General features: G+C 44.7%; 1 protein-coding gene across 3 annotated transcripts in view; it reads right to left on the bottom strand.

The window, feature by feature from the left end:
- Positions 1 to 20,220, bottom strand: part of LOC115344067 (norrin cystine knot growth factor NDP) — a 37,039-nt gene that overhangs the window by 4,095 nt on the left and 12,724 nt on the right. Inside the window, exons 2-3 of one of the 3 annotated variants that reach the window (XM_030020883.1) lie at positions 16,584 to 16,725; positions 4,764 to 5,118 (exon numbers count right to left, since the gene is read on the bottom strand). In XM_030020883.1, the coding sequence (XP_029876743.1) occupies positions 4,764 to 4,937 (174 nt within the window). In that variant the 5' untranslated portion in view covers positions 4,938 to 5,118; positions 16,584 to 16,725. Of the gene's footprint in view, positions 1 to 4,763; positions 5,119 to 15,513; positions 16,082 to 16,583; positions 16,867 to 20,220 lie in introns of those variants that run through there. The other 2 variants (XM_030020882.2, XM_030020881.2) reach the window with 2 other exon arrangements.

The following is a 20,220-nucleotide window of genomic DNA, read 5'->3' as shown; positions in this document are numbered from 1 at the left end:
GTGCAAATGAGCTGGAAATAGCATGTACTTTAAAAGCTTTGCTTTGCCATTTAGTCAATCGCACCAGCTGCTTATTGCACCGTATACTATAGCGCAATAGAGATTATCACCTAAATAATTAGTAATGCTATGATGGCATAGCACAGTAATACAGTGGGTGTATATATAGTAAAAATGTGTGGGTATTTTATAACCTGATATGCATGCCTCTTGGCTCCCCTCATCCCCCGCACAAGTGAGCTTCTGCATGTCACCTTGCGATGCTGGATCCAGAAGCACAGCGTGCTACAACGTGGGAACCGCAGGGTTCTCGTGTATGAGCAGCTACGGAAGAATAGGTTTTCTTACTTAAAATCAGCAGTCATATAGGTATCTGGTAGGCCACAAAAGAGAGCAACCCAAATCTGAGGCAATATTCGACTCCGATCATTCAAACCGTATTCTGGAAATTCAGAAGTTGTGAACTGGTTTGCTATTAATGGTGTTTGTAGTCCTCTTTTCCACTCTCTTCAGCAACAAACTGAGGCCCGAAAGCAGATGGGCTGAGATGCATGAGAACAGACTTCCACACAGTATCCGTGGCCTGGCTGCAAGCAGGCATTGCTGAAAATCTCCTGAGCTACCTCATGAGTAAATGTCTGCAAACATTTGCTAAATCTTTCTTCATCTGGCCCATGTGTCTCTGGGCTGGATTCTTCAGTGCGAGGCTGTCAGTGGTAGCACTCTTCTGGCACATCTGGAGGAAGCACTTGTGACAGCCAATACTGTAATTTAGGAGGCTCTGGTTGCAGCGGCCAGGCGATCCAGCACATCGGTGAAGACCAGTGGGTCTCCGGGACAGAGGTCAGGCAGAATCCAATATGGTCAGGAAAGGCAATACCTCATGAGCTGATACAAACATTTCCTTGAAGTCAAAGGAAAACACTGTTTTTCAGGAGCAAACGACCTCCTCCCATCCCTCTTTTGTGTCTCTTTTATACATTCTGTTACTATAATGGACTATGTTTCCAAAGGCTTTGGAAACCTGTTTTCAACATCTGCCTGAGGTCACAAGCAAGAGGGATTTTAATGATTAAATTATATTGAGTGGATGTTTCCAAATGTAACAAAACTACTTCCCATGTGGGTACAATTGGCAGCCTCCAAAGAGAAGCACGGTGGACATAATCCTTTTTTAACCAAGACGGACAGCAAACATAATACGTCTTGCAATTTCTGAAACCATTTTTAACTTCTGTAATTCTATGCTGCACTAGAAGGGAAAATATACAGAGTGAAAAAGGATGGCTCAGTGGAACCAATATATCACGCCAAAAAATGGCAAACTCTCTGTTTGACATCAATTGTCAGTCCAAGCTTCACAATGGAAACTCGGTGGAAACAAGAGGTACCACAATTCCCACAGCTACTCCCGCAGAACCTTCCTTTTTTTGACTTGTTTATATTTTATCACAATATATATAAGGAACAGACATTGCATCTAATTTTCATTAGCAAGTCTAATATTGGTCTGTGTTTATATATTATATCCAGAACAGAAGCCATATGTCTACCAGGATGATTGGATGATTCAGATCCCTGAGACCTTAGAAAAACAAAAAGAGCTTGATTTAACAAACAGAGAGAATGTCAAAATTATTTCACTTTGTATGGAAACTGTTTTCATTTTCCACTTCATGAGAAAGTCCATACAACTTGCAATATTGTTAAAAAACTGTTCTTGAAACCGTTGTGGAATTTGAGAAGCCAAGAGATGTGATAATATTTTCAAACATGATTTCCATTAAAGGCTTGATTTAAAAAAAGTCACTGACATTTTTGCAGTCGGAGTTACAAATGTTTATGTCAACAGCTTTTTTCTCAAAGCTCAGTTTTGAAATAATATGGTTTTCATTACAATGCATTCTGTGTTCTCATTTCCATCAGTCCCACTTCTAAAGGCCTGATTGCTTTCCTCTGTCATTAGGGATGCTAAGAAATTGAGTTGCTGGTGGGTTTCCTTCCCTCCCTCCCTCCCTTCCTTCCTTCCTTCCTTCCATCCTTTCTTCCTTTCTTCCTTCCTTCTTTCCTTCCTTCCTTCCTTCCTCTTGTTCTTTCTTCAGAAAAATAACCCTCTATCTGATGTCTATGGCAGCCAGGATTTTAAGAAAAACCCAGAGGATGGTGATGGCGATGGTGGAGCAAGGAAGGCAGCCACACAGTGAAAGGGTGTCGTTGAGGTGTGCAGGAGCATGCCGGACCCGGCGGCACATCCCAGCCATCAGGCAACAAACCGGCACAGTCCTGGACAGGCGCAGTAACAGCTCCCCATCACGTGGACCAAGGAGCAGCCCCCCACCTAATACAAGTATCCAAAAAGCCTCCGCCAGGAGAGCCAGATGAGGAGCAAAAGCCCTTGGTCTGTGTAGGAAGCAATGGCCTCAGCATGGAAGAAAATCATGGCCAGAGGTGAGGCACGGGCTAACGGCAGGACAGGCAGGAGGCTGTGGAGCTGCGGGGCTGGGAGCTCTGGGGCAGCAGCCTTGGGACCAGTGCCCGGCCGGCCCAGGGACAGGAGAGCTCGGCTGCGGCAGCGGCCGCTGGAGAGCTGGTGGTGATGCGGGACCAAGCGGAGGCAAAGCCGGGCTGTGGGAACCCGCGACAGCCGGGGAATGGGGATGGGTGGGCGATGGCTTGGGCGAGACCAGAGACCGGGATAGAGCAGTCTTCTGGCCCCGGCGCCAGAGAAGCCCCATCCTTCATGCTCCAGGATGGATTTGCCTCAGGGGCTGGGCTGGGACCTGTTGTGTTTATCCTCTTCTGGCTGAGGCACTGTGCCCAGGTCAGTTGTACTCTGCATTTCTCACCACCATAGTGAAGTCGCTGCTTGTTACTCATTTGCTCTTCTGCGTGTAGAGGGCCACAGGGGGATCCTACCCAAAGCTGGAGACCAAAGGGCCTCTGGGGGCTACCTACCTTCTTGCCTAAGTTACATACGACAGCTCCTCCTGCTCTCTGGCAGAGCACGGAGCTGAAAGAGAGGGCCAGCTGGGTGAGGCATCACCCTCCTGGACCAAACCGTCGCGGTAGCTGTGGCTTCTCTGGTCTAATAAGTGATCTGAAGTGCCTTGAGAGAGGAGGGCTGCTAGCACCCACATACCAGTGAGTAAAACCCACCCACACTACCAGCATACCTACACTTTTCACCTTTGCCTCTCACTGGAGTCAACAGCAATAAAATCAATATTGCACAAACAGATGCATCTCTGCAGTTTGTATGTTAATGCTGGATGTTTCCCAGATGGTGGGAAGGTGTAGTCTAGGCTAAAAGCAAACCAGAAGATCTCTCCTGAATCACAAGTAATGCATGATTTTACTCTTTGAACTCAGAAGCAGTAGGGCAAAACTCTCCGATCTCCCACTTCTGTGGATCAGGCATGGTTATGGAAAGCCACGCAGACAGCGCTGCTGTGAGACCAGTGTAAGGCAGCCCAAAACGGGGCTTTCCCCTGTGCCCAATTTCGAGGCCATCAGCCTGTCTCTGGCGAGCAGGCACAGGGCAAGCCCCGCTGAAGGTGCACAGCCAGGGCAGCAGCCGTCCTGGTGCACGGGAGGAGCGCAGAGCACCGAGCAGGTCTTATTTTCAGTTGACGCTTCTCTCTGTGCTTTATTTTAAATTTTATGGCCCGCTGCTACCTGTGATATTACCTCACCCCTGCGCTGATTATGGGAAGCAAATAACTCATTCTGCACACAAAGGCATCTGGGGGTCTCTGCAGCCAGCGCTGCATCCGTCTGAACTGTGTGGATCCTCTCTCCTCAAAAATGCTCCCAGGATCTCCGCTGCTGGGGTTTGCCATCAGGCAACGCCACAGGCAGCCCTCTTGTCCTAAACCCCGTCATGTACCTGCCTCCCATTGCTCTTTTACCCAACACAGGGCTGGCAAAAGTGTTGGTGCTGACAGTTGTTCCTTTTCATTAATCCAGGGATGTGGATGCATAAGGCAAAGCCACCTTCCACGGGACAGAGGGATGGTCCAAGCGGAGACTTTATATCTGAATATGAGCTGGGTTAACTCAGCCAGAACAAATCAGGACAAGACAAAAGGGACCAGCAAGAATTTTCCCATTGTTTCTCCCCACAATGAAATAAATGACTGTAGGCTACGTGCGCAGGCTGCTAAACCATTTTGACACAAAATTTTTTAGGCTTGAAATCTCAAATGAAAGGCAATCTTGTATTTCCTTCTGCTCCTAAGCCCTACAGTAAACATCCAGTTGTCATTCTGCATGAAAACAAAGGCCTTGAAACTAAATGGGGAAAAAAATTAGCGACGTTTTTCACATTCTTTTTTCATTACCATTTTACATCTTGATTCTTTATCTCAGTACTTCACCTTGAAAGTTGTAAGTTTACATACTCCGGATTAAAGACTCACTTGAAGGAGGGGATAACTGGGATGATCTAAACTTCCAAACTAGCCCATCTCCTTGGCACTGGCGGCTGAGACCTCAATGTGCTCCTTTGAATCTTACAATTTATGGCATATTAGCTTTACCATCATGGTGTGTTTCTCCTTTTGAAAAGGTGAAAATAGAGTCAAGAGCCTTTCTCTCCAGTCCCAGTTCTGATGTACACACTCAGATGTCTCTACATCTGTATGTCTCTGCAGCTAGATTTTGGTAGTAAGGAATTTGTGCAGAGAAAAATCACCCAAAATGGCTCATTTTAACAACTCCACTGACACAGCACCCTGCTGCAAGGGGGTGAGGGAAGTCCTTACCTTTGAGCTACACTTATAGAGGGGGTGGCTGATGGAGTCGACATAGTGATGCCTCATACAGCGGCTGGGGTCGGAGTCGATCATGAAGGAACTGTCTGTTTTACTGTCCGCGTCTCCCATCATCGCCAGGAGCGAGAGCATGGAAATCGAAGCTGCAAGTACATGATTTCCCATTGTCGAGGAACTTCTCACTGATAACAGCAGAGGGAGGTAGAGTATTAAAAAAACTCCAAATACTGGCAGCCAGTTCCTTTCCAGGATGGTGAAAAGTCTGGTTTAAGTCTCTTAGCTGTCATTCTTCTTCTCGAGTTAGAGTTTGCTGAGATTGTAATCCGTCAAAGAATCTCCTGCGTAGCTGGAATAAAAACAATATAAATCACAATCCTGACCAAAAAGACCTCTGGAGGAAAACAGACATAAATAATATTAAGGCACACAGGATTTTTGCTAGCCAAAATATACGCTCTGAGTGAGCATCATTCCCACAGTAGGTAGAGTACATGGCATTAGGAAGGAGATGTCAAGGCCTTATTACTTTAAGCATTGCTCTGTCATTTTACTGGGGAGAACCTTTTGACTTTTAACATCACAAGGGGTACAATGCCAATCTTTTTCAGTTGGCGATGTCCCTAATGGGTTCCCCTCAAAACTGGTGATTAGTAGCACGTCAGAGATTTCTGCAAATTGAAAGGACCGTGTATCCACTCAAAGTGTCAAAGGGGAGGGGAGCAAAGCTGGGCTGCCTCCTGCATTACAGATGGGAATATCTGGCCTAGGTAGCACATGGAAAGTCTGGAGGCAGGCTGACCCCTGGCTCTAGGGGCTGCATGTCGGTCTCCTGCAGTTGCTGTGCTGCAGGGACAAGGGGCAACCCCCGGCTGGAGGGATGCTGAGGGTCCGAGCCCAGGCATGAGCAAAGCAGTCCCCCAGGAAACTTGCTGAGCACTGACCTGCACTGCATGGAGGACTACCCAGCTCTCTGGCTGCCCTGCCCGCCTGAGTACCAAACTCACATGCACACAAGTGTTTACTTGCTTACTTGTCAGGCTGCACTTGCTCAGTGTTAATCTCTTACCCATTAATTAAAGAGAAGCATCTGAAAAATACATTGGATTCCATAGCATGCAAGTACATCCCAGCTATCAATTGGGAAAAAAATACATGCAGGTGGAGTCATGTGGATATCCACCCAGGCACCTGGATTGCTGGTGCATGTTGGAGACCAGGAGATCCCCCAGAAAACAGGCACAGGACAGCCCCTGAAACGCTGCCCAGAGCTCTGTGCCGGCGGGGAAAGGAGGGCATCTACCTCAGCTGCTTCATCACAGCCCCTTGATCCTTCTCACAAAGCCCGCAGTCTCAAGTGGGTGATTTAATTTTGCTTTTACTACAAACAGCTATAGCTTGAAAGAGCTGTGAATTATCCATCTAAATACAACCTGATGAAGCAAAGGATAGTCATAAGTAAAGTTAAAAGCGCAAGGACTTTCTGAAGAAACTTGTGATAAAACAGTTCCCTGGTCACACAGAAATACTCCCCCAGAGGCTCTTGCCTATTTAAAGAGCTGATGTGTGCCTTTATTGCCTTATACAAGCCTCTTTCAAAACTGTTTACTGGTTTTCTGGTGATACTCTAAACCGACTGATACTCATCTCCCAAACAGCCTGAAATTACGAGGCCTCCCCACCAGAGTGCTTGATGATTTGTGTATTGCTTTATAGCTTGCTCAAACACTTTGGTGAGAGGAGTGCATAGCAGCCAGAAACACTTCCAGAGTTCATCCAAGTTGGGAGTCGGGACTTCTCAGGCTGAAGTGACATACAAGGTCTCATGCTGGGAAGAAATGTAATTAGGGATGCTCTGTGTATTAGACATTTTTTAAAGCCTTTTTTGGGTTTCAAGCTATTGTCCATGTCCCTAAGTAGGAAAGAAAAAAATGATGTGACTGTCGATTTAAAAGACCTTATTTTTTTCACGGAGTCTGACCTATGACCTAGAATATTCTCTTGGAGCAAAAGTTTTTTGGTGGATATGGCATTAAAAAGATACTATGTCTTTGCAGTATAAGGAGCTTAAACAACACTAACCACTTAGGATCTCAGATACATTTATGCACAGTCTCATTCATGTCAATAAATATCCCTCCAAACATTTTAGCAGGGTAAGAGAGAAATGTCTCCGTCATGGGAGCTGGGACAGACTCCTTCCCAGAAGTGAACTGCACTACTCTGGTTCATGCAGATGATGCCCAAGGATTAGCTAACAGGAGGAGTGATGCACTTTTTTTTTTTTTTTATTTAACCTTTTACCTACATTCCTACTCTTCTTTATAAAGAGGCTGACCAAAACACGCTGCTTGGCAAGGTCTCTTTCCAACATAGTTAATCAGTATTACACACCCAGTAATTCGCTTTCTGTCCAAATAAGTTTACTTGATATTGGACGGTCTCATCTCATGTAATAGTATGTCCAGGGATCCCCATTTCCCACTCTCTCTGTCCCACTGTTAATTTTGTGCTTCTATAGCTTTCTATGTTTTTGATCAGTATGATTTAATACAGTGAGAGAAATCTGGAGTCCTGGCTCTGTTTTCAAAGGCTTATCTCTCTAGTTTTCTTCAGGAAATAATTGGATGACATAGAGTCTGCCTCACGAAAACACTCTGAGAAAGCTGGAAAGAAGCAGGGAAAAATGTGAGAAAAGGAAGACGTCAGTACCTTCTTCAGGATAAGCACAGCACAATACAAAAAGTATTAACACTTTCACAATCTTTTAAAATTGCCCTGAAACTTCCCTGGCAAAGAAATGTAGCGGGCTTTGGTAACAAAACTTTGAAAGAAGAAAAAAGTACAGTTATCACATATTTGTTAGTAAAAAGAGAGACCATGGATGTAAATGGGACCCATCTTTTGTGAAAAAATTTTGTACAGTTGTTGATAGACATACTGGCAAAACGAGTGTGTAGGTATCGGAAGCGGGACTGCAGGCAACACCGGCCTATTTGCACATGCCAGTGTCTCCTGACATACCTATGTGAAGTATACACATACATTTTTTCAAGTACATATGCCATATATAATTGAGATATATGGAAAAAAAAGTCTCACAGGGACATTTAAACATATAGAAGTTAGTGTGTAGATTTTGGACGTGTAGAAAGGTCTAAATATTTTTACTCAGGTACATCACTGTGATGAAGTATGTTGACATGACATTTTCCATTTCCAGCTGATATTATGCAATGGCATTTCACTTTAAATTAGCATTCTTCTTTTTTTTTTTTTTTTTAAAGGTTATATTCTTTTTGAAATGCTGTCTGAAATTATAAAATCCTAGACAGTACATGATATCAGGAGTGACCTATGTAGCTTCCAGTCTATCCTTCTGTCCAAAACCAGAAGCAAGTACACCTGTAATCATTAATCATTACAGCTGTACTTGTGATGGCATTTTGTTTCATTTGGAAAATACACTTTTTCTACCAAAATCAACAATTTCACACAGAATTTTTTTTTCTTTTATTTAAGATCTGTTTTTTCCTCAGTTTCTTTTCATGTGAAAAACTGTGGTAAACGGTTCATCTGCCAAGCTAACAAAAAGGAAGCTAAAATGCTTCCTCTTTACAGCATCCTGTAAAGAAAAAGATGCAAAAGTGACTTCATATTCTCAGGCTGAAAATTAGCTACAAAAACATTTTGGTCTAACAGTGGATGAATATCACTACTTCCCATTTTTTCAGAATTCACTGATATGGGCATTACATGTTGTTAGTAATAGGCTTATAGTGCCCTTTCCATATAACTAGTTTTCAGGAATTCATAGAGACATAACATGCTAAAAGCTGTTACAGCTGTTACCTAAAACTGCTACAGCTGTTACCTAAAAACTGCAGGGAAAAAATAGAAGACATCCCTGAGAAAGACCATATGAACATACAATCCAAGGCTGTATTGCACATGGACATAGGGGCAGAGTTAGGGTTATTTTTCCAACTTTATGTTGCTATTAACTGCTTTTTGAATGCTAAAATAAAGATTTTTTTTATCATAGCCTTAATATCATTTAGAGAGTGGTGAAGGTTTTGTTTTGCTTTAAGGACAGAAGAAAATTCCATCATCTGGAATTATTTAGCCAGTCACTTTGTGAGAACGTAAACAGAAATTCCCTTTTTGCTATGTATCTTGGAAAAAATAAGGAGCCGAGCAAGTCTCCAAAGGTCTATTGGATCTGCACCACTTTTACCCTGGAAGGTAGGAAGGGAGCAATGGAAAAGCTCATTTATGGTGTACTTCTACTGAGCTGTTCCCCGCTCCTGAGCCCCCCGAATTAGGCATGCACGTATGTTCAGCTTGGCCTTCATTTGCTGTGCATTTTCCGTGTTTGAGACTCCTACTGAATGGTGAGGGTACAATTCAAGTCACTCAATGCCTTTTATGTTTTGGAGGCTGCCAAAATCCCGTTGGAGCAGCAGTGTGTATATATAACTAAGCCTGGCCTTGCATGCTGTGCATATTCAGTAAACACAATTACTTGGATCCTACCATGTGGTTCCCTCATTCTGAATTTGTTATGTAAACAGAAGAGTTACGAGACTACTCAGCTTCTCCAAACTCCAGCCCCAAAAAAAGTGTCACTAACTATATACGTGTATATATGCGCGTGTGTGCGTGTAGCTCGCCGCTGCTGTTCTGACAAAAAAGCCACCAAGATCTTTATGAGACCAAAATGGATTTCTCGAGAACTTTATCTAGCCTGGAAAAGTTTAGGCCAGAAAGATGAGGATTTGGGGGTTTTGCGCTCCAAGATTTGGACTGGAGTGGAAACGACTGTTAGGCAAACTCCGCCAGGGTTACACCAGGGTTTGTTCTGCAGGGTTAAACTCCCCGCTGCCATGAGACAGGCCATGAAAGGGGCTGGGGATGGAAGGCAAGGAGGAGCAATCTGTGCCGGAGACAACCTCCAGTCCCCCAGCCCTGGGCGTGGGGTAGCGCCGCCGCGTCCCCGCTGCTGCCGCCCGACCGCAATGCGGGCATGGCCCACGGCGACCCATCGCGGGCATTTCTGAATAACAGATCTGTGCTTTCAGGGAACTTGGGGAACCGTTGTTTCTGCTCCTGCGGTGAGTTGCCAAGGCCTCGGCTGGGCGGTCGGCTGGCGGCCCCCTGTGTACAGAGCTGCCCCACGCTCGACCACAGCTCCCAGGTGTCAGCGGCTGCCGGACTGCCCTTTTGCCAAGGGGTTCTGCGTGTCCACAGCTCAAGTCTTGCTCCAAGGCCACAATTCCTCTCGGACATTACACCCCCGTGGAGTGGCTCTCCAGCCCTGCGGCCGCATGGCACGGCATGGTCTGTTCCCAGACCTCCTCCAGCCTCCGCAGCACTCAGATGACTTCCAGCCCAGGCAACTACCCGCACCGTGCTCGGGAACGGCTTGGGAAGCACTGTGTGCTGTGGGACAAAACCGTACGAGTGACCGTCTGAGCAATTTAAGAGAACAGTTTGTCTAGTAGGAGAGATGACCTAAGATGCTGTGCCTGGTCCTGCTTTCTGTTGAATCAACTCAGAAGCTTTATCAGCTCCAGTGTATGTTTTAGCTCCGTAACTAAATGTAATTGTCCTCTCATCAAGTTATTTTACTGTGGCCATTTCTGTTCCAGCAGTAAAGTAGCTGGCCTCCTGTATATGCTATCAAAATCCTTGCTCCGCTCCGCGGCCGCCTTTCAAAACACCTGACAAAGTCACCGAGCGGCCATCTGGAAGCAGCAGGTGAACACAGGGAACTCCAGTTGTTTGTGAAATGCCTCCGTGCAGCATATGAACAGGTTTCTTCCCCTCCCGAGACAGGGCAAATACCAAACTAAATATTTTGAGTGAGATCCTTACAGGTCTAAATAAGTGAAATGCTTTCCTGAGGCCTCATTGTGCCAAATGAGCATTTGCCCTGCTGACATCCAGCTGTGCTGAAGCTTGTCCCCTTTGACACCAAGGGGAACGTTCTCACCCATCGCAGGGGAGCTCCATCCACCCGTTACACAGCAGGTTGCAGGGCAGCGCGCGCCTGCAAGGAGGGTACACGAATAACACGCACTCCTGGCCAGAGCTGGCGGGCAAGAGGAGAAGGGAAGGAAAAAGGCAGCGGGAAGGAAGACAGGCTCGAAAGAAGGGACTTAAGCCTCTTCATCTGGGTGTCCACAGGAGGGAAGCACATCTTCTGGTCCTACTGAGGCTGCGCTGTCCTACCGCCTGCCAGCCAGCAACTGCAGAGCATTGTCCCGTAAAAACCAAGAAGATAAAACGGACGCTACCTCCGAGCAGTCAAAAATGTCAAACACACTGATGGTAGTTGAGAGAAACTCCTGCACATCGCGTTCTGCTGTGAGGCTTCGCTAAGTCTTTTAATATTTCAGGAGATGAATACCTGTAACTGTAAGCAGCCCGAGAAAATAGGAAGACCACGGTATTTGAAGTGTAAGAAACAACATCGTAACTGCTGCAAACATAATGGAAGAACACACTGCTGCGAGCACCCCTGGGAGCATCAGCACGTCTGGGATGAGGACGCATGGGACTGGTTCCCCGGGCTTTGATGGGGCGGCTTGTGTAAGGCCCCCATAAGTGTTCACGCGGCAGGGACCCGGTGCATGAGGTGGAACAAATTAAGCTGAACAGCACTTGAGCTGGCTGAGCTCCCCTCTCCTTTTGAAGTTTCCAAGAATATTTCTAGTCCTTCAGGTAGCTAGGAGAGGGGGAGCTAACAGTGCCTTCCTGCTAGGCGGTTGAAATAACAAACTCTAGTGGGTACTGCAAGCTGGCGCCCTGCCAGCAGACAGGCACAGGCCAACATGGAGAAAAGGTTTTTAATACATTCACAAAGAATAACTACTGGTGGACAAAAGAGCGCTTGTATTTTTATTCTTTCCTTTTCCTGCTTCCAGGAAACTTTAAATAGATTGATTAGGGGCATGTATGGGATCTCTCTCTAATGAGCTAGTAGAGCCATTTAATGGTGAGGTGATGCCAGCCTTGGATTCTTTCTTTATTCTTGTGTCTCACTGAATATCAGAGTAGTCATGGTCTTGAGTGTGGGACAGGAATTGAGAGGAATACAGTTTTCCACTTGCTCATCCAGAGGGAGCTGGATGGGATCACTGGTCAGTGAAGCACCAGGCGCAGAGCTGAGCTGTCTAAGTAAGTTTGCCCATCCCTCTCAGGAGGCAAACCAGCAAAGGTGGCTGCTGGCTAAAGTGCAAATATTCCCAGCCAAGCATTAGCTATAGGATTTGCTTCAGTAATTACCTTTACTTTAGTCTTATGACCCAACATGAGGCAAAATTACTCTTGGCCAAACTACAAGTTGCTGAGAGGTCTAGGGCATTCAGGCATGTGTCCTCTACCTGTTGGAGTGTGTTACAAGCAGGTGGGCAGTTTTTGTTCTCTTTTACATATTTTCTAGAGAACTCAAAGGACTGGAGTTAACAACAGATGCAGGAGTAGGAATGGGTTCCGTATTCTTTAATACTAAGCAAAGACATCCCTGCCACTGGGACCAGCAGCGAGTGCTATGCATGCTGGAGATAGATAGCACATGATTGAAGGACATGTTCCCTCTTTTCTGACCCTCGGGGCAAAATCCTCTCTTCTTTTATACACAGGCAAAATTCAGACCACCATCCATATATCTCGGCCTCTGATAATTAGGGAACCCAAATATTTGGCTCATGGTAACAATTTTATGTCTTCTAACAAGGGGAACAGCGTTCCCCTAGGTCCCACTCTCTTTGAGCCGTGCTGCTATGACAGTAATGCGATTGTCACTGCCATGGTATGCTTAACCTTTGCCAAACCAGAGCTGAGGCATTAACTCAGATCCTCAACTCACATGTCTTAAAGGGCAACATAACCTGTGCTGCCTCCGCACTGCCAGACCGACACAGTTTGCAGCTCAGTAATAATAAGCATGTAAATGTGACAAGCGTAAGCCGTAACAATGATTGATGCAAATAGAAGAATAACAAAGAGAAGCTGAAAAATAGTGATGCGGTGGAATTTCTAGGGCTGGTGTCTCCATGGCACCAGCAGCCCAATACCCTGACACCAGAAGAAAGGCTACACTTGTCTGTGGTAGAAAGGATCTCCGTGCCACGCAACGAAATTCCAGCAAACAGGACAAGGACGGATGGTGTCTGGAAGTGGTAGTGCCACTGCTACCCGGATAATAGTCTGAATTAGATTATGTGAAAAAAGAAGGAATATATAGACAGCCAGCTGCTCAAAGGCTTACTACAACCTTGCTTTTATTGTTCTGCTAAGTTAGAGGTGGGGCATCAGAGGGATTCCTAACATACCACTACTGAGAAATTTTAATATGTTCCACACTGACACATATAAAAAGGAAATAACAGCTGATCATAGTCAGTGGAGACTGCAGCATCTCTTCATATGCATGCACAGAAGCATGGGCAAAGTGGGGTGCTCTTGGCCAAGGAGACTCAGGCACCCGAGCTACCCTGACCCAGCTAAACCTTTCTGCTGCCATTGAGCTGAGTTTCAGCAAAAGGACTGTCAAGCGAGAAGCAAGACAGCAGAAAATAGGTGATCTGGGCATGGCTACTCACCCCATCCCAAGATACCAGGACGTGGAGAAGGGCAGGGGAGCTGAGAGGCTGCACATTTAACACTGATGAAAAGAAACACATGTTTACACAACCGACAATGATCCGGTGGAACAAGATATCACAGAGGGCAAAAGTTTAGCTGGGCTCAGCAAAAGGACTTGTTATGTATGGGAGGGTTACAGTTGTGAGGGTTTTATTTTTAAAGAGTTTTTGGAAGGGTTATAAACTCTCAGGACTCAGAGTTCAGTTGATGGGGTTAGGGAAAAATCTTTTGCCACAGCAAGTTACCCTGTAGCTGCCTGCCACGGGGTCTCTGTGTCTTTCTTTGATGTGGCCGCTTCCAGCCACGCTCAAGAGGTGGATTACTCAAATAACATGGGACTGTGGCATGGTCTCATGTAGCAAAACTTTTCTAAAACTCATGGAGACAAGCCTCTCCTCATACTCAGCAGGACATGAGAGGCAGAGGAATTTGTAGTATTTGTAATACAACTATCTAATATTTATAATTGTAATTACAATTATAGTATTTGGAGAAAAAAAAAAAAAGGACTTTTTTCTTTTTCTTCTTTCAGTTAAACAAATAATCCAGACTTGTTACAAAAACAGATGTCTCAGTGGCTTCATGCAAGCTTTGCACCGTAGATAGTCAACTCCCTTCAAGGTCCAAGAACAACCCTGAGTGCTTCCTAGTGCATCTGAGAGCAGACAAGCCAGGAAGGGGACAGTCAGCCCCAGGGCAAATGGGGAATGAAGCCAACTCCAGGAGGACTCCCTGTCAAATGAGTCACTGCAGGCATCAATGCCAGTCCCCAAGTTGGTGGCTTGCTTCCCTCCCACCTGGGCAAAAGAGATTGCAATCCTGGTCACTCAAGCAAGCAAGAACATATAGATGCTATCACAAGCCTTGATAGCACGTGAGGGATTGTTTCAGTGGGGCAGATGGCTTTTGCGGAGATCAGCCATGCGTAGGTAGCTACCTGGGGTATTGCTACTGCAAACTGTACACAAGACTGACCGTAACAAGTATCTTGCTCTGCAAGGGGGAATCATCAGCGTACGTGCATCTGAACAAAACCAGGGGCTGCGCAAAGCCAGGAAACCTATATGGGATACCTTCAGGTAGAGATCTGAGCTTGTAACTAGCGTAATCAGCAGCAGCCCCTAATTATACCCCTCCACTAAATCAAACTGCATTTTATTCTGTAAGCTTGAAACATCTTTTTGTTCCACATTTGCTTTTAACTGGAAAATCTTAAAGCATCTTCTTATAATACCAGTATTGCAAATACGATTTCATTATTCCAGGAAGAGCATGCCAATGTGTATATGTCACATTGGGAACCCCTGATTCAAGCTGGTAAGTAATTACTCACAAAATAGTTCTATTTAGGTGGACGGAATTATTCATATGTATAACTGCTCACAGATATGAGTAAGGTCCCACAGCCCGTGCAAAAGTGACCACTGTTAGTAATTCAAAAGAAAAAAAATAGAGGTTCTAAAATGTAGATGTTCTTTTGAGGAGGGACAAATAACAGGACTGTGATTATTACATCCACATTTATTGACACCACCAGGCAGCTGGGTTGCTTCTATTAGAAAATAACTTTGCAATAAGGAACTGATTTGAAGTGACTTTGTCCCCACTGTTGGTTTTAAATAATCATTTGGCTGTCCTTTTCCAATATGCAGAGTTCTCACCCCTCAGCCACTGGGACAGTTACAAAGCTTTAGGGACTGTTAGTAACATTTAGCATACAGGAAACATTTTTTCATCTTTAAAGAGCTGCAGAAACCTTAATAAGTTCCTCATCATGCCATCTGTCCCAGGCAGAAACAGGTAAGGTGTGTTATGGGGGAGGCTATGGGAGAAATTTAAATGAACTTAAGGAGTAAGATAAGAAATCTGCCTGACAGTCCCACAAGAGTCAGTTCACACACACCGTCTTGCAAATTCAGATTTGCCACAAGAAAATTACCCCCGCAACACACACTCTATGTGAGCCTGCTTTACTGACACTACAGGGTTAGCAAACGTAGTACTGACATTGCTCTTCACATGGTTCATCTTTTTACCCTGTTTTTGCTGCTGGACCCATTCATTTGAACTTTTATAGGATGAATTCACTCACCTGAATCCTAGCAGGGAGACGGGGCTTTCTTCCTCAGCCGGGCTCGCTGGGGGCAGCGTCCGTTCCCGTGCCTCGCAGTCACGCTACACTGACACTTTATCACCGGGCTCATAACAGTGAAACTCTTCTTTTGTCCCAAAGACACAGAGAACAGTCATGCTCGTGCCTCTGACGCTGATACACAGTGAAATGATCTGCCAGCGAACGAGGAGAGCCTCCCTCCCTCCTTCAGCGGGCAGTCTGGGGTCCTGCAGCATCCTCCCGTGTCAGCTACTGACTGCACAGCCACGCTGCATTACGTGTTGCGCTGACGGGGTCAGCTACCTACTAAATATACCCCTCGGCGTTACAGCAAAGGCAAACATCGTGGCTTTTCTCACAGGTTTCAGCCAATCAAGAGTGTATGTTAAATCTGTCCTAATCCATAACCAGTGCTGTCCAGTCCATAGTAAAGCTTCCCAGAAGTTTGGATAAATAATAATGTGCAAATTAAGAGTGCTCCTGCGAAGCATGACACACAAAGCTAGAAATAAATATTGCCTGTTGTTTCAAATTATTCTGAGCACTCCGGCAGAAGACTGGCAAGAGAACAGCGTGCATAAGTAGTGATAAAAGTAAACAGTCCATCTTTAAACTAGCAGGCTTGCCTGTGCTCATAGAGCCCTATTGTAATGGGACAAAGAGGGTGCTGGCGATACCGGCAGTCTCTCGACGAATTCGGGGCAGAGTCCAGCACGTCCATTCACTCCAAAGCCGTACAGCTAGGACGAGCGCAGAGCTGCATGAGCTCGGCATGCCCACAAGAATAGATGTTTAACCAAGTTGCTCAGAAGTACACGGGGCTACCTGTTTGACTGCGTACAGGCATCCTTCAGACAGGAGATATAGTTAAAGATCGAAGGATAAGAAGGAGACACAGGTACTAGAACTGTTTCAATTCCACATGAACACATTTCAATTTAAAAAATGGTACAAGGAGAAGATGTGTTTGTCAGATAAAGAGATTAAGCGCTCAGTTTAAGTCCATGTAATACTCAAAATCTGGAGGAATCTCTTATTTGTGTGCTTACCTTTGGAAAACGCACTGCTCCTTCCTTCCCTCAAACTCTTCAGAGAGCTTAAAAGAGGTCCTGTTACTTCCAAATGCTTTTGTTCTTCTGTCCCTCTGTCACATGGCTTGCCTTTTATATTTGCAACACACAAAAGTTAGGGCTGTTGTTTAAGAGAGAGAGGGAGAGGGGGAGAGAGAGAGAGAGAGGGAATGTCAAATGGAAAAGTGCCATTGCAGTCATATATCAATCAGGGCAGCGGCAGCAGCAGCTCACTGGCAAATGGGAATTCCACAGAAATGTGAAGCTCTTGTTATCTGAGAAATCACAAAACACCACCAGCCAAGCTCCTCTCTGCAGGGACTTATTATTATTGGCAAGCCAGGAAATAGAAGGAAATGTAGGCTCCTTTTTTGTTGTTGTTATTGTTTCGGATCTGGAGATATGTACACTGTGGCATATGTAAGCCAGTGGAATACAAATCCTGAATCAAATTCCTTCCTCAACAAATGCACTGTGTGCAAGATAAAGCAAACCACTGAGAAGCAAGGTAACAGACCTCTGTGAGTGAGGAATCTCAAAGTAACGATTTTAAAAATTTGGTATCGGTTTGCACTTGGAAAATATCCATATAAAAACTACCTTTTCCCTGGATTACTCATTAATCTCCTTTCTGACAGATTTTTCTTAGAATTTTTTAAACTGTGATTATCTCAGATATCCTTAATTCAAGCTGCGCTGCTTCACTACAATTGGTCACCTAAATCATCTGACATTCCCTGGCTCTCCAGTTGGGTAAGCAGACAAGCATTTTCTGTATAAATACTTGTCTGCAAATCTGCAATTTCAATGCTTCAGATAACCTGCCCCGAATTTCTTGCAAATAAACTCAGAAGTTTGCTCACAGAAGCAAACATTGTCTTTCTGCTTTACCCACCTTCCTCTGAAGAATGCCAAGTTTGAAATCAGTTATCCTTCAAACCTTTTATATAATAATTGTGGGTTTATGCAAAAAAATTCATTCCCTGAGAGGCTGAAGGCAGACTCCATCCACTGGAAAACCCCACTTAGAAAGCACCAAACCCTCTTCCCTGCTTCCACGGAGGAGCGCATTTCACTTCCCTTTGGAGTGCCCCCTAGTCGTCCTGCGGCGTTACGGGAAGCACAGACCTTAGCCGGTTAATTAAAAAATAGGCGACATAGCTGGCCATTCACAAGCTGGATCTGTTCAGAGGCACTGGCCAGCAGATGGACGGGGTCCTGTGTCAATTGTGTTTGAACTCTAAAGGAAAGTTGGTATTTGATGGATGAAGTTATTAGCTAAATGTCTTATGTGGTATAAGATCAAAGAACAGATGGAAATTATGCCTTAAAAATAGAATAATCTAAAAGGGGAATGGCTTGTAGATGAGTAAGCATCATGGAAACAATAAAGGAGACATTCTTTGGCTTGCTTTGCTGTAGAGCCAGGTTTGGCTGGTGGGATAAACAAATGATCCATTTAGGACCGAGATTCTCAGGATGTGAGTTTTGCTGCACATTTTTTCTCTCATACTCAGTGTTTACATTGTTTTGCCTCTTGAGTCAGCCCCGGGTTTCTCTCACCAACCATATGCATATCAGCTCTCTGCCTCCCTCGCAGATGCCACCGCGGTCACCCAGGATGGATGACGGCAGAGCTCACCAGCATCTTTGCCTCACTGCAGCTGCAGGATGAAATGTCACTGATGCTCTGGCATTACACTTACCTTAAACAGACAGACTACACATAGCAATCTTTTTTAATTTAGCCAACACCCTCTTTTAAAATCAAGCCTACTGGCCCTTTGGTCATTATGCTGCTGGGTTGTGTCTCTTTTTCCATGGGTGAGAAAGTGGCTCACATAATCCAGTTGCTTGCATTAAGGACCTGCCATGTGCAAGATAAAGGCCTGGCTAAGTAGCTCCTGGATGAAATCCTCCAGGAGACAGTAGATACCCTACTCACAGTCCTTACTGAAAATAATGCTGAAGTTTTTTACTGGTACAGCTCAGGTTTATTATCTTTGCATCATCTACAGGTGACAATATCTGTATTAATTGTTTGTTGGGTGCTAAGCATACTTTAAATACTCAACAATTATCAATAATACCTCAAACAGTGGTATTTTTGAGAAGTAGTGCTCAGCAGTTTGCTACCACAGCTACAAATTCCTAATACAGGAAAATCTGCAGATATTGGACTAAACATTTTTCAAAAAATTAAAAGTGGCTTTCAATTTTTTATCTTCAGCTTCAAGGCCATGTTTGGCAATAAGTGGAAGTTAATTGGCAGTTAATTGACCTCACAGGCTGGTGACTTATAAACCAATGGTCTCATTTGTGCTGTCTGAATGAACTCACACATGATCACAAGCACAAAAGTGGAAGCATCAAAGGTAGCCTTCCCTTCCTCAAGAACACTATGGCCCATAACTTTTTCATAGCTGTTCATAAATCTTCAGCCTCTCTCAACCACTGTGACTTAATCCCACCCATAAAACCAGTCATTTTAAAGAAACAAATAAAAGCGGAAAGCACAGGAGCTCAGAGCTCAGTTTTCAAAGATGATTAGACATCTGAGATGACCCCAGATATTAGATAAGATTTCCAGAAGATCTAAGTTATCCTGCTCCCATCAGTTCTGATCTGAGTTCCCTTCAGAGGAAGTTTATCTCACTTAACAGTAGTTGCCTGAAAACTAAGTTTAGCCTCTCCCAACAGCACATGGAGAGTTTCCATCCCAAATTACTTTCAGTTCAGGCCAGTTTCAGGTCGGCATCAATAACAGTTTTTCTCTCTGTGAACAACCAAAGATATTCTGCTGACTCAGTTGGACCAAGTATCTTTTTATTTAAATAGATAAAACTGGGTGAGATAAACCCCTTCCTCAAGGACTCAGGCCGTAATTTTGAAGAGATGGAGATCCACCTCTGCATGGAGTTCTACCAGCCTCCCCAGTTCCACCCCCATGAAATGCATTGCAGATCTGCAACCCTAATTTGCAGGCTTCCTTATTCCACCACTGCATGACCTACAAGACTCATGTTTGTGCTCAGAAAAACATTGTACTACCATTACTTGCAATTCAGTGGGACCAAATTGTTTGCCCCGTTGGCATCATCAAGCACCATGTTGCTTCCTCAAAGGAGCAGGGTCTCACCTCTCTGTCATGCACGTGTTGTGAAATGCATTCAGACTTCTGCAGCAAAATCAATTTTTCATTTTTATCTGAAGGATTTTTCCAGTGCTGCCATTTTGTAGTCTTCCCCAGGGAATTTTTAAATTCTGAGACAGTGGATAACAGACCTCCATATCATTGAATTTACTACCAGACCAGGCACTACTTGGTATCTGTGCTGGTTGTGTCTGCGAAGACAATGAATGGAGTACACATGCAAGAACAATTTTTAAGTGTAGGTATATACTCACACACAGACATAAACACACCCATTATTGCTGCAAGCAGATAAAGGGAGTATGATGTATAGGAATGTGGTTCAGGGAAGGACGATGCTTTGTTCCACTACTGAATTGATAAAGGGTGGTTCATATTTGAAGCTTGGCTATCGGTATTTTTTTCGTAGTTGGGAATGTAGGAGGAACTGAAAGTATTGTAATGATAGTCTACAGTAAGAAG

Source organism: Aquila chrysaetos, chromosome 7, assembly GCF_900496995.4.
Source record: "Aquila chrysaetos chrysaetos chromosome 7, bAquChr1.4, whole genome shotgun sequence".
In the NCBI taxonomy this organism is placed as follows: domain Eukaryota; kingdom Metazoa; phylum Chordata; class Aves; order Accipitriformes; family Accipitridae; genus Aquila; species Aquila chrysaetos.
The sequence above is the reverse complement of the archived record's forward strand: the minus strand, read 5'-3'. Positions and strand labels throughout refer to the sequence as shown.